The sequence below is a fragment of the Vollenhovia emeryi genome, unplaced genomic scaffold (assembly GCF_000949405.1).
Source record: "Vollenhovia emeryi isolate VEMERY1.0 unplaced genomic scaffold, V.emery_V1.0 DF939304.1, whole genome shotgun sequence".
Taxonomy (NCBI): Eukaryota; Metazoa; Arthropoda; class Insecta; order Hymenoptera; family Formicidae; genus Vollenhovia; species Vollenhovia emeryi.
Window position 1 is genome coordinate 10,047 of NW_011967062.1, and position 14,995 is coordinate 25,041.

Genomic DNA, 14,995 nt, shown 5'->3' on the forward strand with positions numbered 1-14,995 from the left:
ATACAATCTCGAGACGTTATGAACCAAGCACGGAGCCGCATTAGCATCTTACAACGGTCTTGAAATAAGAACGGACTATGAAGACCCAAGACCATCTTACGTATGGGTTTTATGTCTCAAGCCAATCACAAAGCCGTATTAGAGCCTGAACAGAATGGCTGTTTTATACTCTTAAGTCACGAGATAGTTACCCACACAGCACAGAAAGATTGCAGGAAGATTGCAGAAATGTTACATTGCAAGATTGCAATATTGCAGCAACGTTGAGCAACATTGCTGCAACGTTTCTGGAGGATTGCAGCAACGTTGAAATGTCCGCCCTCAGAGAGATTGCAGTGCAACATTATAGCAATGTTGCAGTGCAATATTTTTGCAATAATTTGTTGTTGTACATAAGCAGAGAATTTACTAATTACATGTGCATCCGGGCCTTTTTCAATACACAGCAAGCTATTGCGAAGCAACCTAAGGAGATTATGTCGCTTCGCAATAGATGGAGATTGCGAGCAACACCGCACTGATCAAGTATTTAATAATTCGCGCATTATTGGTATCAACAAAAATAACATTATAAAATTTTCGTAATTAGAAAAATTTTTTAAATAAATATAGTATTTTTATTATTTTTGAAACATTGCTGCAATATTGCTATCGAAAGTTTGCAATTTTATATCCCTGCAATGTCTCTGCAAGATGCAACGTTTCTGCAATGTAACTGCAACCATATATCTGTGCTGTATGGGTATTGTGCGTTACTTTAAGACAAAGATTTAAAACCTAAAACATCGTCTTCAGAGTACAAGACAGCCAATCTGCTCAGGCCCTTAGCATATATGCTAGACATTTTGTGACATTACCTAAGATCGTCTTGAAATAAAATCTATGAATATGGCCGGTATTCATAGTCCGTTCTTATTTCAAGATCATCCTAAGTAATATCTTAAGATGCTAATACAGCTCTCTGATTTGGTTTAAAACACATTAAGACTATACTTGAGGTAGACTTCAAAATAAGAATGGACTACCGGCCTATGTGAATCAATAAAAACCAGAAATCCGTCAATTTAAAAATTAATAACATTTCAAATTTCAATCGGCCTCAGCTGGCGACATTTATTAAATTACCCTGACGAAAATAATATGTTTGTAAGAAGTTTGTTTAAATGTTGAGTCAATGTTTTATTTGAGTTCTAAAACATTTATTGAATTGTTTGTGAGATATAAATTTAAACATGGAGTTGTTCATGACATATTCACGGTTACAAGTGTTAAATAAACAATGTAATGTCATAAACAATGTAACTATCGATAAAACTCTTCATAAATTGTTAAAAATGAATTTCTGTAGCAATTGAGGGAAACTGCACTTCTTGACGTTCTATATATTGCAGAATTATTAAAGCGAGAGGTTTGACGAGAGCTAATCATTTGAGACAGCATGTTTGTCTAAATGACAACTCAATGCCGTCTTAAAGGTGTCTAAGGCCTGTTTCTATCAATGCTGATTAACTTTAATCTCGGTTTAAATTACTTCTTAACTTTTCCTAATTCGTAAAACTAGAAAAAGATATTAAAGTATGTTGAACCGAGATTAAAGTTAAACTGCGTTGGTAGAAGCGGGCATAAAAGGTGCCTTAAAGATAACTTTATGACGTCTTGTAGTCATGCACTGCTGTCTGAGATAATGGTTACGGTCAAGCCGCCGCAACAAACGCTTCGAGGTGTTTCTCTTCCCCTTCTATCTTTTCTGAAAGAAAGAAAAGAAGACTTCGAAACGTTTGAAGCGACAGCTTGACCGCAACCAATAAGAACCGGAAAACATTAATTTCATCGTCACGAGAGACGTTGCGTATCTTGCGATTAAAATTTTATAGGTGATCAATTCTGTATCTTACGCTATAGTGAAAATGTTAAAAGTAGCCTTTTTTAACTGTCCCTTTAAAGAGAGACAAAGCCGCTCAGTTTTAGCATTTTCACTTTGTTGCAAGATGCAGAATTGACTCTCTGGACACCGCGTCAGATGCCCAGCAAGAAATGACTCGTCGACCGACGTCGAAACGATCGTCGAGGCGCGGAAGTGAGAACTCGTGGCGTTCCGCGCCGTCGCCGATTTGTAAATCGCGGCTGAACGTCGCGGCACGTGACCGCGCGAAGTTGCGCGAGAATTCTCGGCTGCGTTCACGGCGGTCGCGGCACCTGACTTCAGGACGCTCGGTCTTGTCGCTCCGCGCCCCGCTCGGCACCGCTCGGCTCGGAGGCTTACGCGCTCCTTGTCAAGAGCAGAGACTCGCAAGGTCAATTCTCCCCCGAGGAAGGAGGTCAACGGGGCGCGTCGCTTGCGTAACCCTGGCTCACGGCCCACCGCGCTGCGGAGGATCCGCGCCAGAGGGGCTCAATGGAGTAACGTCAAAAGCGGGGTGTATTTATACACCCGCGCGAGAAAGAAAGAGAGACGGCGAGGCAACGGGACGTGCACGCGCGCTCGCTCGCGCGCGCGGAATAGCGATGCTAAAATCAGCTGTCCCTCGTCCACACGCGCCGTCCGCGCACACTATCGTGTGTCGACACCGGTCACCAGGCGTTATATCGCGTGCACCAGGCCTGCATCTGCGTGTAGGTGTATGCGACAGCGATCGATCCACCGCGTGTGTGCGTTGGGGAATCACACGACGAGCACGCGTCTACTTTGACCTTTCGACTCGAGGTTGGAACCGATTCGAAACCGCGGCACCTTGATACGATTCGGTTTATACTTGACATTGTCCTCGCGGGAGAATTTAGACGAAGACGCTTTAAAGAGGCACGACGCGCCGATAGTCGGCGAGAAGTCGACATCGCACCGTCAAATTTACGTCAATTCGGCATCGTTTCGACATCGATCGACGAATCATTTCTCACTGGGTAGAGAGGAAAGAAAGAAACGCGAACGAATGAGTGAATTCGCTCGTCGGGACTCGCCGATAGCCCGGACAGAACTCGTACCGATATGTGCCGACGTCATATCGTGACTTTGTACGTCGCTTAAGAGTTAGATTGACGTCACTTCGACGTCATCATGACCCCCTTGCTCTACTTGGGACGTGACGTTGAGTTTCTCGATGGACGGCAGGCGATTTAATTTACGGACGAGGCTGGAGATACAAAAGTCGGTCCGAACGAAGCTGAGGAAGAAGCGACGTCCCAAGTGAAACGTATTGGCTTTGTAGCCTATCAAACTTCAGATATGTACGTTTAGGAAACGTGTATAAAACACACGAACTGTCGTTCGTCTGGAACCGTTCCCGCTTGCTTATCTGCCTATTGTCTGGCACTCGTTAGAGAGCTATTTCCGTTTCTTTCGATCGTGGCTTGACGCATGTCCGATGTACCTTCGGTTTAGCGTCGGACAGCTAAGTACTCATATCCATATCGGGGAATGAGCACCACGTTTCGGCGACGAGGGTCGAAATGAAAGAACCCTAGTAGCACAGTGCATTGTGCTACTATAAGGGCACAATCGTAGCGGACACGACGTGCGCTGTATACACCTTAAAAAAATAACCTTTTTTAATAAAAAACCGTTTAAAAAGACTTATACTTGACGCAAGACACTACCGTATCTCGTGATAAATTTAGAGCGAAATAGGGCGTAAAATTAAATAAAGTAATCACTTTAATTTGTCAGGAATTCAAAGGTCTTTAATATTGATACGGCACAGTTCAGTGTGAACTTGGTCAGAAACACTGATAATATAACAGGCTAATATAAAGACGAATTGTCCGTTGATCACAATTCTAGTTGGTCATGGTAAGCGCAATACTTAAATAATAATTGCAAGCTACTATATATTTCCTAAAATCACTGGCAGTCCCTCGCCAAATACTTATATTAATTTCACAGGCAGTCCTTCGCCCTCGCTCACACTTCACACTAAGTCACTGTTTTTTCCTTCTCTCTGCAACGGCTCGCGACGAACTCTCGTCTTCTCTTGTTTTTCCCGCAAGCCGTTACCTCGCATTACATTTTATTTGTATTTCACGCATGACCCCGCGCAAGTACCAACTGTCTAAAATTGGTCCACGTCATATTACCTATTTCTATTCTATGGATTTTTGGCTATCAGAAATTGTACTTTGCCTCTTACAGCGCTACGTTTGTCCTCCGCTACGAACTTCTGTTCTCAAATAACTTTGCAGTCACGATGGCGGTGTTTCAATTGAAATCGGCAGACTCGCGCGAGACCGAAAACACGCGTAAAACGTTGAAGAGTACAATACGAATTACGATTGGAGAGGACAATTACGCGCCCGGAACACTCCTTGTCTCGCACACGCGTTTTAAATTACCGTTTAATAGCCCCAACTAATTCGCTCCATTAGGAGTCTAAGGAGCCTTCTGCTTTTACGTAAGAACCCGACGTGCAGAATGACGCGCGTTTGTTTTCACGTGTCTCCTCGAGACCGAGACCGAGACGGAGCCCGGACTACCTAACTTGTTCCATCGAAAATATTCGAGACGCGGAGAACCTAACGTCCGTCCGCGAAATATCGATATCTTTGGGGCGAAGGAGGAAAGTTGTCCGCGCGGTGCATTCGGGAATTCCCATCAGGAACGTCTCGAGGAACGCTTCCCGTTGCGATAGCGCGCGACACAGATCTCCGATTAGATAAAGTCGACGAGGAAGTCGCGTGACGAAGATACGGTTTTGACGAATCATCCGCGATTGGTGCCGCGATGTACCGCGCGCACCGCTCGCAGAAATGCGGGCGATAACGTGACGCTGGACGTTATCTCTCCAGCTCGGGGGCTCGAATGTCGCATATTGGATTAAGTGGCGACCTTGACGTTAAACCGCCACCGGGGGCCGCGACTGCGTGATCGCCGCTTCGAGCGGATTTTTGAGCGGCCGAGCTCCCGATGGTGGAGCTCTCGGCACCCATGCGGGGATTCTGTAACTCGCTATCGGTGATCCTCGGGATCGTCACCAGCGACAACCTTGTGAAGGCCTGCGTCCGCGATGCTGGAACTTGGACCAAGAGAAAACTCTCTCCGTGTGGTCCTCGATATCGCAGATTCCACATCAATTGGACGGTGTTGATGTCGAGTTGACATCGTTTCGACATCGACCGACGAATCATTTCTCACTGGGTAGCGATCCCCGAGAAAAGCGCAGCTCTAAAGGCCTGTGTCCACTTAGACCAAGTTCCAGCATCGTGGACACAGGCCTTTAGAGTGAGAAATGATTCGTCGGTCGATGTCGAAACGATGTCAACTCGACATCAACACCGTCCAATTGATGTGGAATCAGCGATATCGAGGACCACACGGAGAGGATTTTCTCTTAAAATTTAGCCCCGAAAATCATCGCAATCGTGGGACAAGGCGGCATTTCGAAGAATTTTCTACGAGTTTTTTGAAATTGTACTAGTAAAATGTATGGTGAAATTTCAAAAAACTCTTATAAAGTTCCTCAAAATACCGCGTTGTTCCACGATTACATGATCTTGAGGGTGAATTTTAAGAGAAACTTCTCTCCGTACGCCGACAGCAAGTTACACAGAATCCTGTTAATCGAGCTTCCGAAATCGCTGTCTCGCGCGACGACGAGAGGAGAGCGCGAGCACGCGATCGCAAAGCCGCCCCGACACTTTGGACGAGGCGTGACGCAACGAGAGGAGAGGAGACGAGAAAAATCCAACGGCGTCATTGCGATACGGGCGTAATCGGGAACGACCGCTGCCTCCTTTGAGACGAACGTTCGTTGCGATATTCCGTGATTTATTGCTGTCGCGCGTCGCACGGAACGGCTTCGTATCTTCATTACGTAAGCCGCGGGGCTTGCGAATCGAGTTGGAATTAACTCACTTAGCGAATCGAACGAACGAATGCGCTAGATCTCGATTAATTAAGGTAGCAAAAAGAATTCTTCTCGGATTCCCGAATTGTGAAAATGAATTCTCTTCCCGTCCCACTTCCGTTGTAAAAGTATTCTTAAGGTTCCGAACTCTTTTCCGAATGCAAAAGGAATTCTTTTTGTGCTCTAGATTGCTCTAGAAGATGTCGCACCGGAAAAGAATTCTTTTAAAGGTTTGTTTTCAATAGATTTGCTGATTCGTAAAGGTCCATATTCTGAATCCTCTTTCATCGTTAAGAGTAAACCACTAACATTGGTTTCGAAGAATTCTTATTGGCTGAAAGGATCTTTTAAGCCCGTATCAGACTACGGATTGAGACTGGGATTAGATTGAAATTTGAGCAATCAGAGTAAAAGTTACTGAACTTGAGATTAGTAAACTTTACTGTGATTGGTTAAATTTCAATCTAATCCCAATTCCAATCCGTAGTCTGATACGGGCTTTATGGGCACTTTCATCGATAAAGGAGGATTCGGAGTACGGGCTAAAGTATTTTAAAAGTATAAAATTCTTCCTAAGGTCACGACGGTCATCTGCGTTATTTGAAAAGTTTACATTTTGACAAGACGACCGTTCTTATATCGTGCGCGAGTATCAAAATGCGGATCCGCGAGATCGATTCGCGTCGAATGGACGGTTGCGATCGACTTGTTGGCTGTCCCTGATAATTGGAACGTATATGTGCACGCGATATCTAAATAGAAATACACAAATGCAACGGCCCTTTATGTAATGTTGGATCATTCCGCACGTCGTTTACGGAGGACTTTAGGACGAGCCTCTGCGCGCGGAAGTTGTGCGGCACGTAGCCTGGCATACACATAGTACTCATTTCGTGTATGTATGTATGTATGTACGTGCAGAAAGATGCGGCTAACAGAGAGAAAGAGGAGGGGGGGAGAGGCCACGTCCGAGACTTTGCAGGAAACCGCGCTATTCGGGCTTAGCCGTGTGTGCATTCAATATAAAAATAAATCCGCGCAGAAATAAGCGTGACGTGCCAGCGTTTGGTGCCGCTTTTAGCGGCGGACTCTTTACCGGATTTATTGTCCTCGAGACGTGTTCTCGGCAGCGTCATTTACGTTATTTATAACAACTGTAATTATTATTATATATAATTATTTGTATCATTTTTGTAATAATTTAAGTTTTGCGAGCAACAGTAAAATAAATGCTATACATCTCACATGTATACACGCGTGAGAGCTCTGCGTAATAAAGCTGGGTCTACAACAGGCGCAGCAAGCCGTGAGGAATCGACCAATCACGGTTAAACGTGAGGGGAATAATCGACCGTCGTTGACCGATTAATGTAGCGGAGTGACTTTCGGGCGATACAACACTCGTGGTAACCCAGCGAGAAATGGCTCGTCGATCGTCGAATTATTTCTTACCGGGAAGTGCGTTCCAACGCCGAGAATTTTCTCGCGGCGGAAAACAATACGTCCCTCGTATTTCAAATTAAAAGCAACCCCACGCCACCGTCGATTGTCTAATCAAGCTGTGCGGTCACATCCGGTTTCCCGGGTCAACTAATCCCAGCGAGAAATGACTCGTCGATCGATGTCAAATTGATGTCGAATCGACGTCGTTTCGATATTATCATTTCTCATTGAGATGCGGCGTCAACAATGAGATCTTTAATCCCTGGCCCACAATGAGGGGAATAAATGCCTGTGATTGGTTAATTTCTTATGGCTTAAGGCTTACAGCTTACTTAAAGCAAGATTGTGGATCAGGGGTAATGCGGGGTTTACAATGCGAGTCGCAGAGTCGTATATCGTAAGAATAATCGACTGCGATTGGTCAATTCCGTCAGACACATAAGAATTGACCAATTATGCGGAGTCTACAATGCGACTCTGCGACTCTCATTGCAGACCCTACATTAATAGGCTTGTTTTCTGTTCCTACACTAGTGAACTAGTGCAATAAATTGGAGTAAGACAAGCATATTTTTTCTCATTCTAGCTTACTGCACTAGTTCACCAGTGCAGGAACAGAAAACAAACCCCATGTGCGCACTAGCGCAAGCAGTCGAATTCGCTACATGAATACCGGCCCGAGACTCGCATCGCAGAGGAAACTCGATTCGAATCATCAAGGCGCGAGAAACTCCGTCGGTACAAGAGCGTTCGAACGCGCGAAGCGAATCCGTCGCCATCTAGCGGTTGCGCGCCAATAGACTGTAACAGACGGTCAGCGAACGAGGAAATAAGAAAAGAGAGCGCGGAAGACAGAAAGCGAGAGACAGAGAGACAGAGAGCGAGAGGGAGACAGTGATAACTGAATAAACTCAGCGCGGGAGGACGGGAGGAGCGGAGTCAGGTTGATACGCGCCGGGATCGAGCATCGAGCCGGGATAATATCCGAGCGATGCGCTGAACCGCGTCCTTCACGGCGAATTTCCCGTCCTCGTCGCGGTCGGCGAGAGACGTTCGACCGACGGTGAGCATCGTCGACGAGTGCCGTTGACCGCCCCGGGTGACCGTGTCCTCGTCGCTGCGCATCACTCGGACGGCGCCGACCTGCGTAATTACCCCGGATACGCTTCGCGCGGCGCGATCCACCGCCCCGGTCCGCCGCTTGGCATTTAAACGTCACGTTACACGGTCTACAAACCGCCGCTCCAATTAGGGGGCTGCGCCGTTCGGGTTTATTTGATTAACTAAACCCCGGCACACATATACGTGCGCGCGCGCGCGCGCGCGCTTGTTTATCCGTTAGATAAGGCATGTTCCGTTAACGTGGAAAATATTGGCAGCTCGATGATGAGCGTAGCGGCGAGTTCCGGTTCCCTCTTTGTTCCGTTCTTACGGAACAGAGGATCGATTTCCGCGTGACGTTTCGTGACATTGGCATTCTCTGCTTGGTGACACCAGGTTTTCTTGTGACGGATACTGATAGGTGGTTTAATTGTTGTAGGCGTAAATGGCGCCGTAATGATGTTTGGAGTATAGATGTTGCCGAAGGAGGAGACAAGAGTCAGCAACATGACTGAAGGTTGGCTATTCGAGCTCTGTGCAACTGGTAAATTTCGAAACTAACGAGCTTGCATTTCTGTTTCGCAGGTGCGGAGACTCAGCCGAACGCTGGGAACGAGCCCCAAGCAGGTGAGTGGTTGTCTCAATCATGATCTGTACGTATATGCTTCTATATAAAGTTAAATGCTAAGGTATAATTGAGTTAGTATCTTATAAGCATCTGTCATACGACAGACTAGGTCTTCATTTTGTAGTTTCTTCCATTATGTGTTCACTGTTGCGTTATTCGGTCGAAAACAGATTTTGTTACTTAATGAATGTTGACGTGTAATCAAATAAGATATTCAACAGCTTAATAAGATTTACACTTGATAGGAGAAATTAAGAACAGTTTGTGTTCTTCACAATATATCAAAGCAGCTTAAAATGTACATGAAAATGTTTTACACTTTGTCAGTCGAAATGCATGTCCAATGGACAGAAATTACAAGCTTATACTGCATTTTTACAGAGGCCTTGGAACCAAGAACAAATCACAACGATGGGTTACACGAGGGAGCGGAGTCAACGTCGCAAGCTGCTCTTGAACCTATGCAGGAGCTTCTTATGGTTCATGGTGCGACGCAGGGAGAGAGCAGCGATGCTGTCAGTATTTATACTGCCAGTACTTCGGTGTCCGGTAACGGTGAGTCGACAAATTCTAGTGATAATGCCAAATTAATTCAACATGTACGTGTATGTGTACGTTTGTATTACTTTCTTAGAGTCGAGCTCTAGCAGAGTCAGTGCGATAACTGTGGTCTTGCCCTGGGGTGCTCAGAAAGAGACGGTGAAGCCGCAGCAAATAGGAGATATGGATCTGAGACCGGGAGAATACGTGATGCGTATTCTCTTTGCGGAATTCACTTCGCAGGCGGAGAAAAAGATGGAGGCTGTTATGACGGAACATGTAAGCGACTGAATTTGTGGCGATTGTCGTTGCAACAACGTCGTTCGAATTGCGTCGTTTTTTTTTTTAGGAGAAACAACTATCGAAAGTGCTGCAAAGAGGAGAGGATCCGCAATTCGATCAACTGTTATCGGCTTTCGGTTCCGTCGCCGAACATTGTTTACCTTCGATATTGAAAGCCCTTTTTAATTGGTACGAACGTCAGCTTATTGACCAAGGTGGTGATCAAAAGAAACCTACCCCCGGAAAGGAAGACCAAAAAGGGAAGAGGTAATAAGATAATAACCTAGTATATCTCGTGAAAACGTTAATAACAAGCATATTGTTTCAGTATTATGTATACAATAGTATCGGGAAGTGTGGAAACGGTGGAGAGAAGTGAAGCAGATCTCTTGCAAGAGCGTAGAGATCTTGCTGTCGAATTTATATTTTGTTTAATGCTGATCGAAGTTTTGCGTCAATTACCGTTTCATCCTGGACACGAGGATCTAGTAACATATATAGAAAATATCGCTTTTAAGCATTTTAAGTACAGAGAAGGGTAAGAATTGATACGTTCTTTGCGATAAGAATAAAGAAAGAAAGGTATAAATAAAAGTACAATCTAAACAACACTTGTATATATGTGTGTTTAGTATACAAAACGAACCGAACGCAGCTAATATTCACATTATTGCTGATCTCTACGCTGAGGTGATAGGAGTTCTGGCGCAATCCAGATTTATGTCAGTGAGAAAACGCTTTATGGTAGAACTGAAAGAATTGCGAGCTAAAGAGCCAGGACCCCATACTACACAGAGCATTATTTCCTTATTAATGGGAATGAAATTTTTCCGAGTCAAAGTAATTATCACGTACCACCGTAATGTAATATTTAATATATTATTTCCAATTTTGCATTAGGTTTTTCTAGTGGTGTTTTTTTTTAAAATAATGCCTATTATGTAAATTTACAGATGGTACCGATTGAAGAATTTGAGGCATCATTTCAATTTATGCAGGAGTGCGCTCAATATTTCTTAGAAGTGAAGGACAAAGACGTTAAGCATGCTTTAGCTGGTCTTTTTGTTGAAATACTCGTGCCCGTTGCTGCTGTACGTGTTCCAGATTGCAAGTTGTAATTCATGTATCGCCAACTAATATTGCACTTGTAATAATACTGTATTTTCCATTCTAGGCTGTGAAGAACGAAGTAAACGTGCCGTGTTTGAAAAATTTTGTGGAAATGTTGTATTCAACAACATTAGACATGTGCACAAAGTCCAAACATAGACTGGCGCTCTTTCCCTTAGTAACCTGCTTGCTTTGCGTTAGCCAGAAAACGTTCTTTTTACAAAACTGGCATTACTTTTTGGCTATGTGTCTCTCTCATTTGAAAAATCGCGATCCAAAGATGTGTCGAGTTGCATTAGGTACGATTAAAGTACAAATTTTATACACGCAATATTCTTTAAGTAAAGTAAGGAGGAGCGGAAAACACAAAGCAATGTATTCTTCGCATCTGTTACAGAGGCTTTATACCGTTTACTCTGGGTTTACATGATACGGATCAAGTGCGAGAGCAATTCCGCCACGCAGAGCAGACTGCAGAGCATAGTGAACTCTTTGTTTCCAAAGGGATCGAAGGCGGTAGTGCCGCGCGACACGCCGCTCAACATTTTCGTAAAGATTATCCAATTTATCGCGCAAGAGAGACTGGACTTTGCGATGCGTGAGATAGTGTTCGACCTGCTGTCGGTCGGTCGACCGGTGAAGATAATTTTGACTCCCGAACGCATGAGTATCGGCCTGCGGGCGTTCCTCGTCGTAGCCGACAGCTTGCAGCAGAAAGAGGGGGAACCACCTATGCCGCGCACCATGGGTGTCTTGCCGAGCGGGAATACCATGCGCGTTAAAAAGACGTATTTGAATAAAGTACGTGTTGCACATGTAATTCTCGAATGCATACGCCAAATGGCATTTTCACCAAAGTGTTTCTACGATTCAGATGCTGACGGAGGACACCGCGCGGAGCATAGGAATGTCTTCGTACTTTCCGCACGTGCGCCGAGTGTTCGTGGACATCCTGCGCGCGTTAGACGTTCACTACGGTAGACCTCTCATGATGACCAGCACTCAGAATATGAACAAGGAGCCGGATGAGATGATCACCGGAGAACGCAAGCCTCGAATAGACCTCTTCCGCACGTGCGTCGCCGCTGTCCCGCGACTGATCCCCGATGGCATGACCGGCGCGGAATTGGTCGACTTGCTGGCTCGTCTGACAGTACACATGGACGAGGAACTGCGCGCATTGGCGTATCAAAGCTTGCAGACTCTGGTATTGGATTTTCCCGATTGGCGACAGGATGTCGTGCTTGGCTTCACACAGTTTCTAGCCAGGGATGTGCAGGACACCTTTCCGCAACTTATTGACAACGGTCTGAGAATGCTGCTGCAATTACTGACCAGTTGGAAGAACGCCCTGACGAGTCCCAGTATAAGATCCAAGGAACAATCGGTGGATCCTGCACGGGTGAATATACGAGTGGACGTTGGCATCAAGAAATGCGAAACCGGCCAGGTTTGCGTTTAATTTTCGTTATATCAGAATTTACGCGCAAGATACAACGTGCAATTCATTTCCTGTTTACAGAAAGTAGAACCTGTGTCGAACATATTCTATCTGGTGGAAGGATTCGCCTTGGTCATGCTCTGCAATTGTCGCCTTTATCCCCGACGATTGGCTGTTCACATACTTCGGGAGGTCAAGCTTTTGCTGAAGACTTTAGGTGATTACATTACACAATGCAGTGCCCATGACAATGTATTATACATAATATACGTTATGTACATAATTTTTGTTTAGGAGGACTCGAGGATGATCAACCAGTTATCGACGTGATTGACGCTTGCTGTCCCGCCGTCTTGGAAAAATGTTACCCTATGTTACCGCCAGCTGAGAAAGCAGCCGCCGCGTCGACGTCTAACGTGGATTTGCAGTGGATAGCCGACAGAAGTAGTTGTGTTTGGACAGCTGGTGACGTTTCATTTGTCACACTTCTGATAACGCTAATCGCACGTTACATTCATTTACGTTTGGTTTACGTTGCAGGGTTCCACGACGAGAACAGCACCAAGAGTTCGTCCTCGCTCAATCTGAATGGGGCCGATCCGTGGGCCAGTTGTCTGTTCGCCTTCCTGGAAAAGGACAGAGTGCTTACGCTGTGCCCGAACGCCGTCGCTCATTCTTGGCCCATTGTGTTCACTCGTGTAAACTCCCTGTTCTCAGTGGTGGATCCCACGTGAGTTTGACTCTCTCTAATCAATTTGTGTATTATAAGCTTTAACGTATAAAGAGGATTCTAACTTTGTATTTATGCAGGCCGGTGAACGACAATCGCGCTTCGTTATTGCGAAGTTCGACGACAGTGAGAAAGCCAGTAAACGAGAGAGATGTTTATATGCACATCTGGAAAAATTATCTGACCTTTGGATACAGAGTCGTGCCACCAGTGCCGAATCCAGTCGTTCGATGCGCCAGTCCGGATCTGAGTCTTAGGTAAGTTGTTCACGTAAGAAATTTACACAGCGGGAGTTTCGATATCATGTTATATCATCTTATTATATATTATTTAATTCTCCCGACAGTTTTAATTCTTAATGCAACATTCACGCTTCAATTATGTATCGTCTAATATAAAGTATAATCGCGTGCATCGCTACGCTCGCCGTAGATGCAATCGACAGAGTTCGAGTAAACGCGAGCGGCAAAAGTACCTCGTTCAAGCATCTGCATTCGAGAGAGCGTATGCACACGATTTATATTGATTACGTTTTAGTCTGATATATTTCGATGAAACTTTGAATAACCAACAGCTCACACGTTTAGCAGAATAATACATTAAAGCTTTAAGTGTCTATACGAAAAGTGAGTCACGGAATAAGATCAATAATCAACTTGGTATTAATTGGTGTTGGGTCATGTCTGTTAGCGTCCCCCGTTTCTAGAAGCGTTTCATTTCACTCGTCCCGTGGTTTGTCAATAGTTATCTGTTAAATCCGTTAAATATTTCGCAAAATCGTAAAGTTTCAATTTCAAGCGTTGACCTTACACTGGCACAGCTGTAGAATTATAATTTCGTGATCGTCTCGAACACACCAAAATGTTACACGTACTCACACGATACTCTCCATCCGTTGTTGCGCACATTCAGCAATGGCAATTCTTCTGTCGTGCAGACTGGCACCAATTCGTACCAAATTCGCGCTTTGCATTCGGGAGCGGGATCCATTCTCTTACCCTCCGTCCCTTCTTCCACGCATATACATACTTCGCTTTATTTTCCGCAACACACTACATCTCTCGCATGTTGTCTCCTATCGTACTGCATCTCTACATGTACATCTTCCACTCTTTCTCTCTCTCTCTCTCTCTTTCTCTCTGGATATTAGAGTAGTAGTCTCTGAGCAGTAAATAATGTCTGATACAAGGAGCATTGGTGGTACACTGTATTGCATACTCTAGTGGTCAGCATACGGTGGAGTTTGGTGTGTTGTGCATGAGTAAGGAGTTGAGTCAGAGCCTGGAGAATCTCGGCGGGGCGCAGACCCTGCCGGGTCGGTTCTCCGTACCGTCCATTTCCGGCATCTACACCCGGCACAAGCGTACCAGGTGAGCCTGAAAGATTAACAATCGCGAGCAAACGACCACGCTTCCTTCGATGTCACCCGGGATTTAAACGGTCGTTGGTAATTCGCACTTCGTAATAAATACCTTTTGTAATATTAACCCCTATATTGAATCTTCGTCTCTTCTTACTCTCTTAACGCAGCACAGAGTTTGGTATACCGTCTCCTCCCCTCTTTTTTTTCCATCAACCTTTCAGCCTCTCTTTCGACCTCTCTCTCTCTCTCTCTCTCTCTCTCTCTATTTCTGTCTCTCGTCGTCCTAACAACCTCGTTCTTTTCGCGCGTACTTACGTATACCACCCTTGCCTAGCCTCACGACCGTTCCCGATGATTGCTTCTTTATCCGGAGATTAAACTGAGACCGGATGTTTTAGACCGCACCGTTATTAATTTACAAGCCTCAGGCCCGGTTTCACCAACGCGAGTTAATCTAATCGGTCGGTTAACTTGACAGGGTGCCAACATAAAACTTCTTTATTAACCTATTTTCTTGGTT

General features: G+C 45.1%; 1 protein-coding gene across 3 annotated transcripts in view; it reads left to right on the forward strand.

The window, feature by feature from the left end:
- Window positions 1–8,028: 8,028 nt before the first annotated feature.
- Window positions 8,029–14,995, forward strand: part of LOC105558914 (protein furry) — a 34,060-nt gene continuing 27,093 nt past the window's right edge. Inside the window, exons 1-17 of one of the 3 annotated variants that reach the window (XM_012006850.1) lie at window positions 8,029–8,427; window positions 8,821–8,898; window positions 8,967–9,008; window positions 9,391–9,564; window positions 9,644–9,828; window positions 9,899–10,098; window positions 10,160–10,369; window positions 10,464–10,671; window positions 10,785–10,922; window positions 11,006–11,240; window positions 11,339–11,742; window positions 11,816–12,391; window positions 12,464–12,599; window positions 12,677–12,847; window positions 12,923–13,112; window positions 13,193–13,369; window positions 14,336–14,482. In XM_012006850.1, coding sequence (XP_011862240.1) covers window positions 8,856–8,898; window positions 8,967–9,008; window positions 9,391–9,564; window positions 9,644–9,828; window positions 9,899–10,098; window positions 10,160–10,369; window positions 10,464–10,671; window positions 10,785–10,922; window positions 11,006–11,240; window positions 11,339–11,742; window positions 11,816–12,391; window positions 12,464–12,599; window positions 12,677–12,847; window positions 12,923–13,112; window positions 13,193–13,369; window positions 14,336–14,482 — 3,236 coding nt within the window. In that variant the 5' untranslated portion in view covers window positions 8,029–8,427; window positions 8,821–8,855. The remainder of the gene's footprint in view (window positions 8,428–8,820; window positions 8,899–8,966; window positions 9,009–9,390; window positions 9,565–9,643; window positions 9,829–9,898; window positions 10,099–10,159; window positions 10,370–10,463; window positions 10,672–10,784; window positions 10,923–11,005; window positions 11,241–11,338; window positions 11,743–11,815; window positions 12,392–12,463; window positions 12,600–12,676; window positions 12,848–12,922; window positions 13,113–13,192; window positions 13,370–14,335; window positions 14,483–14,995) is intronic. The other 2 variants (XM_012006849.1, XM_012006851.1) reach the window with 2 other exon arrangements.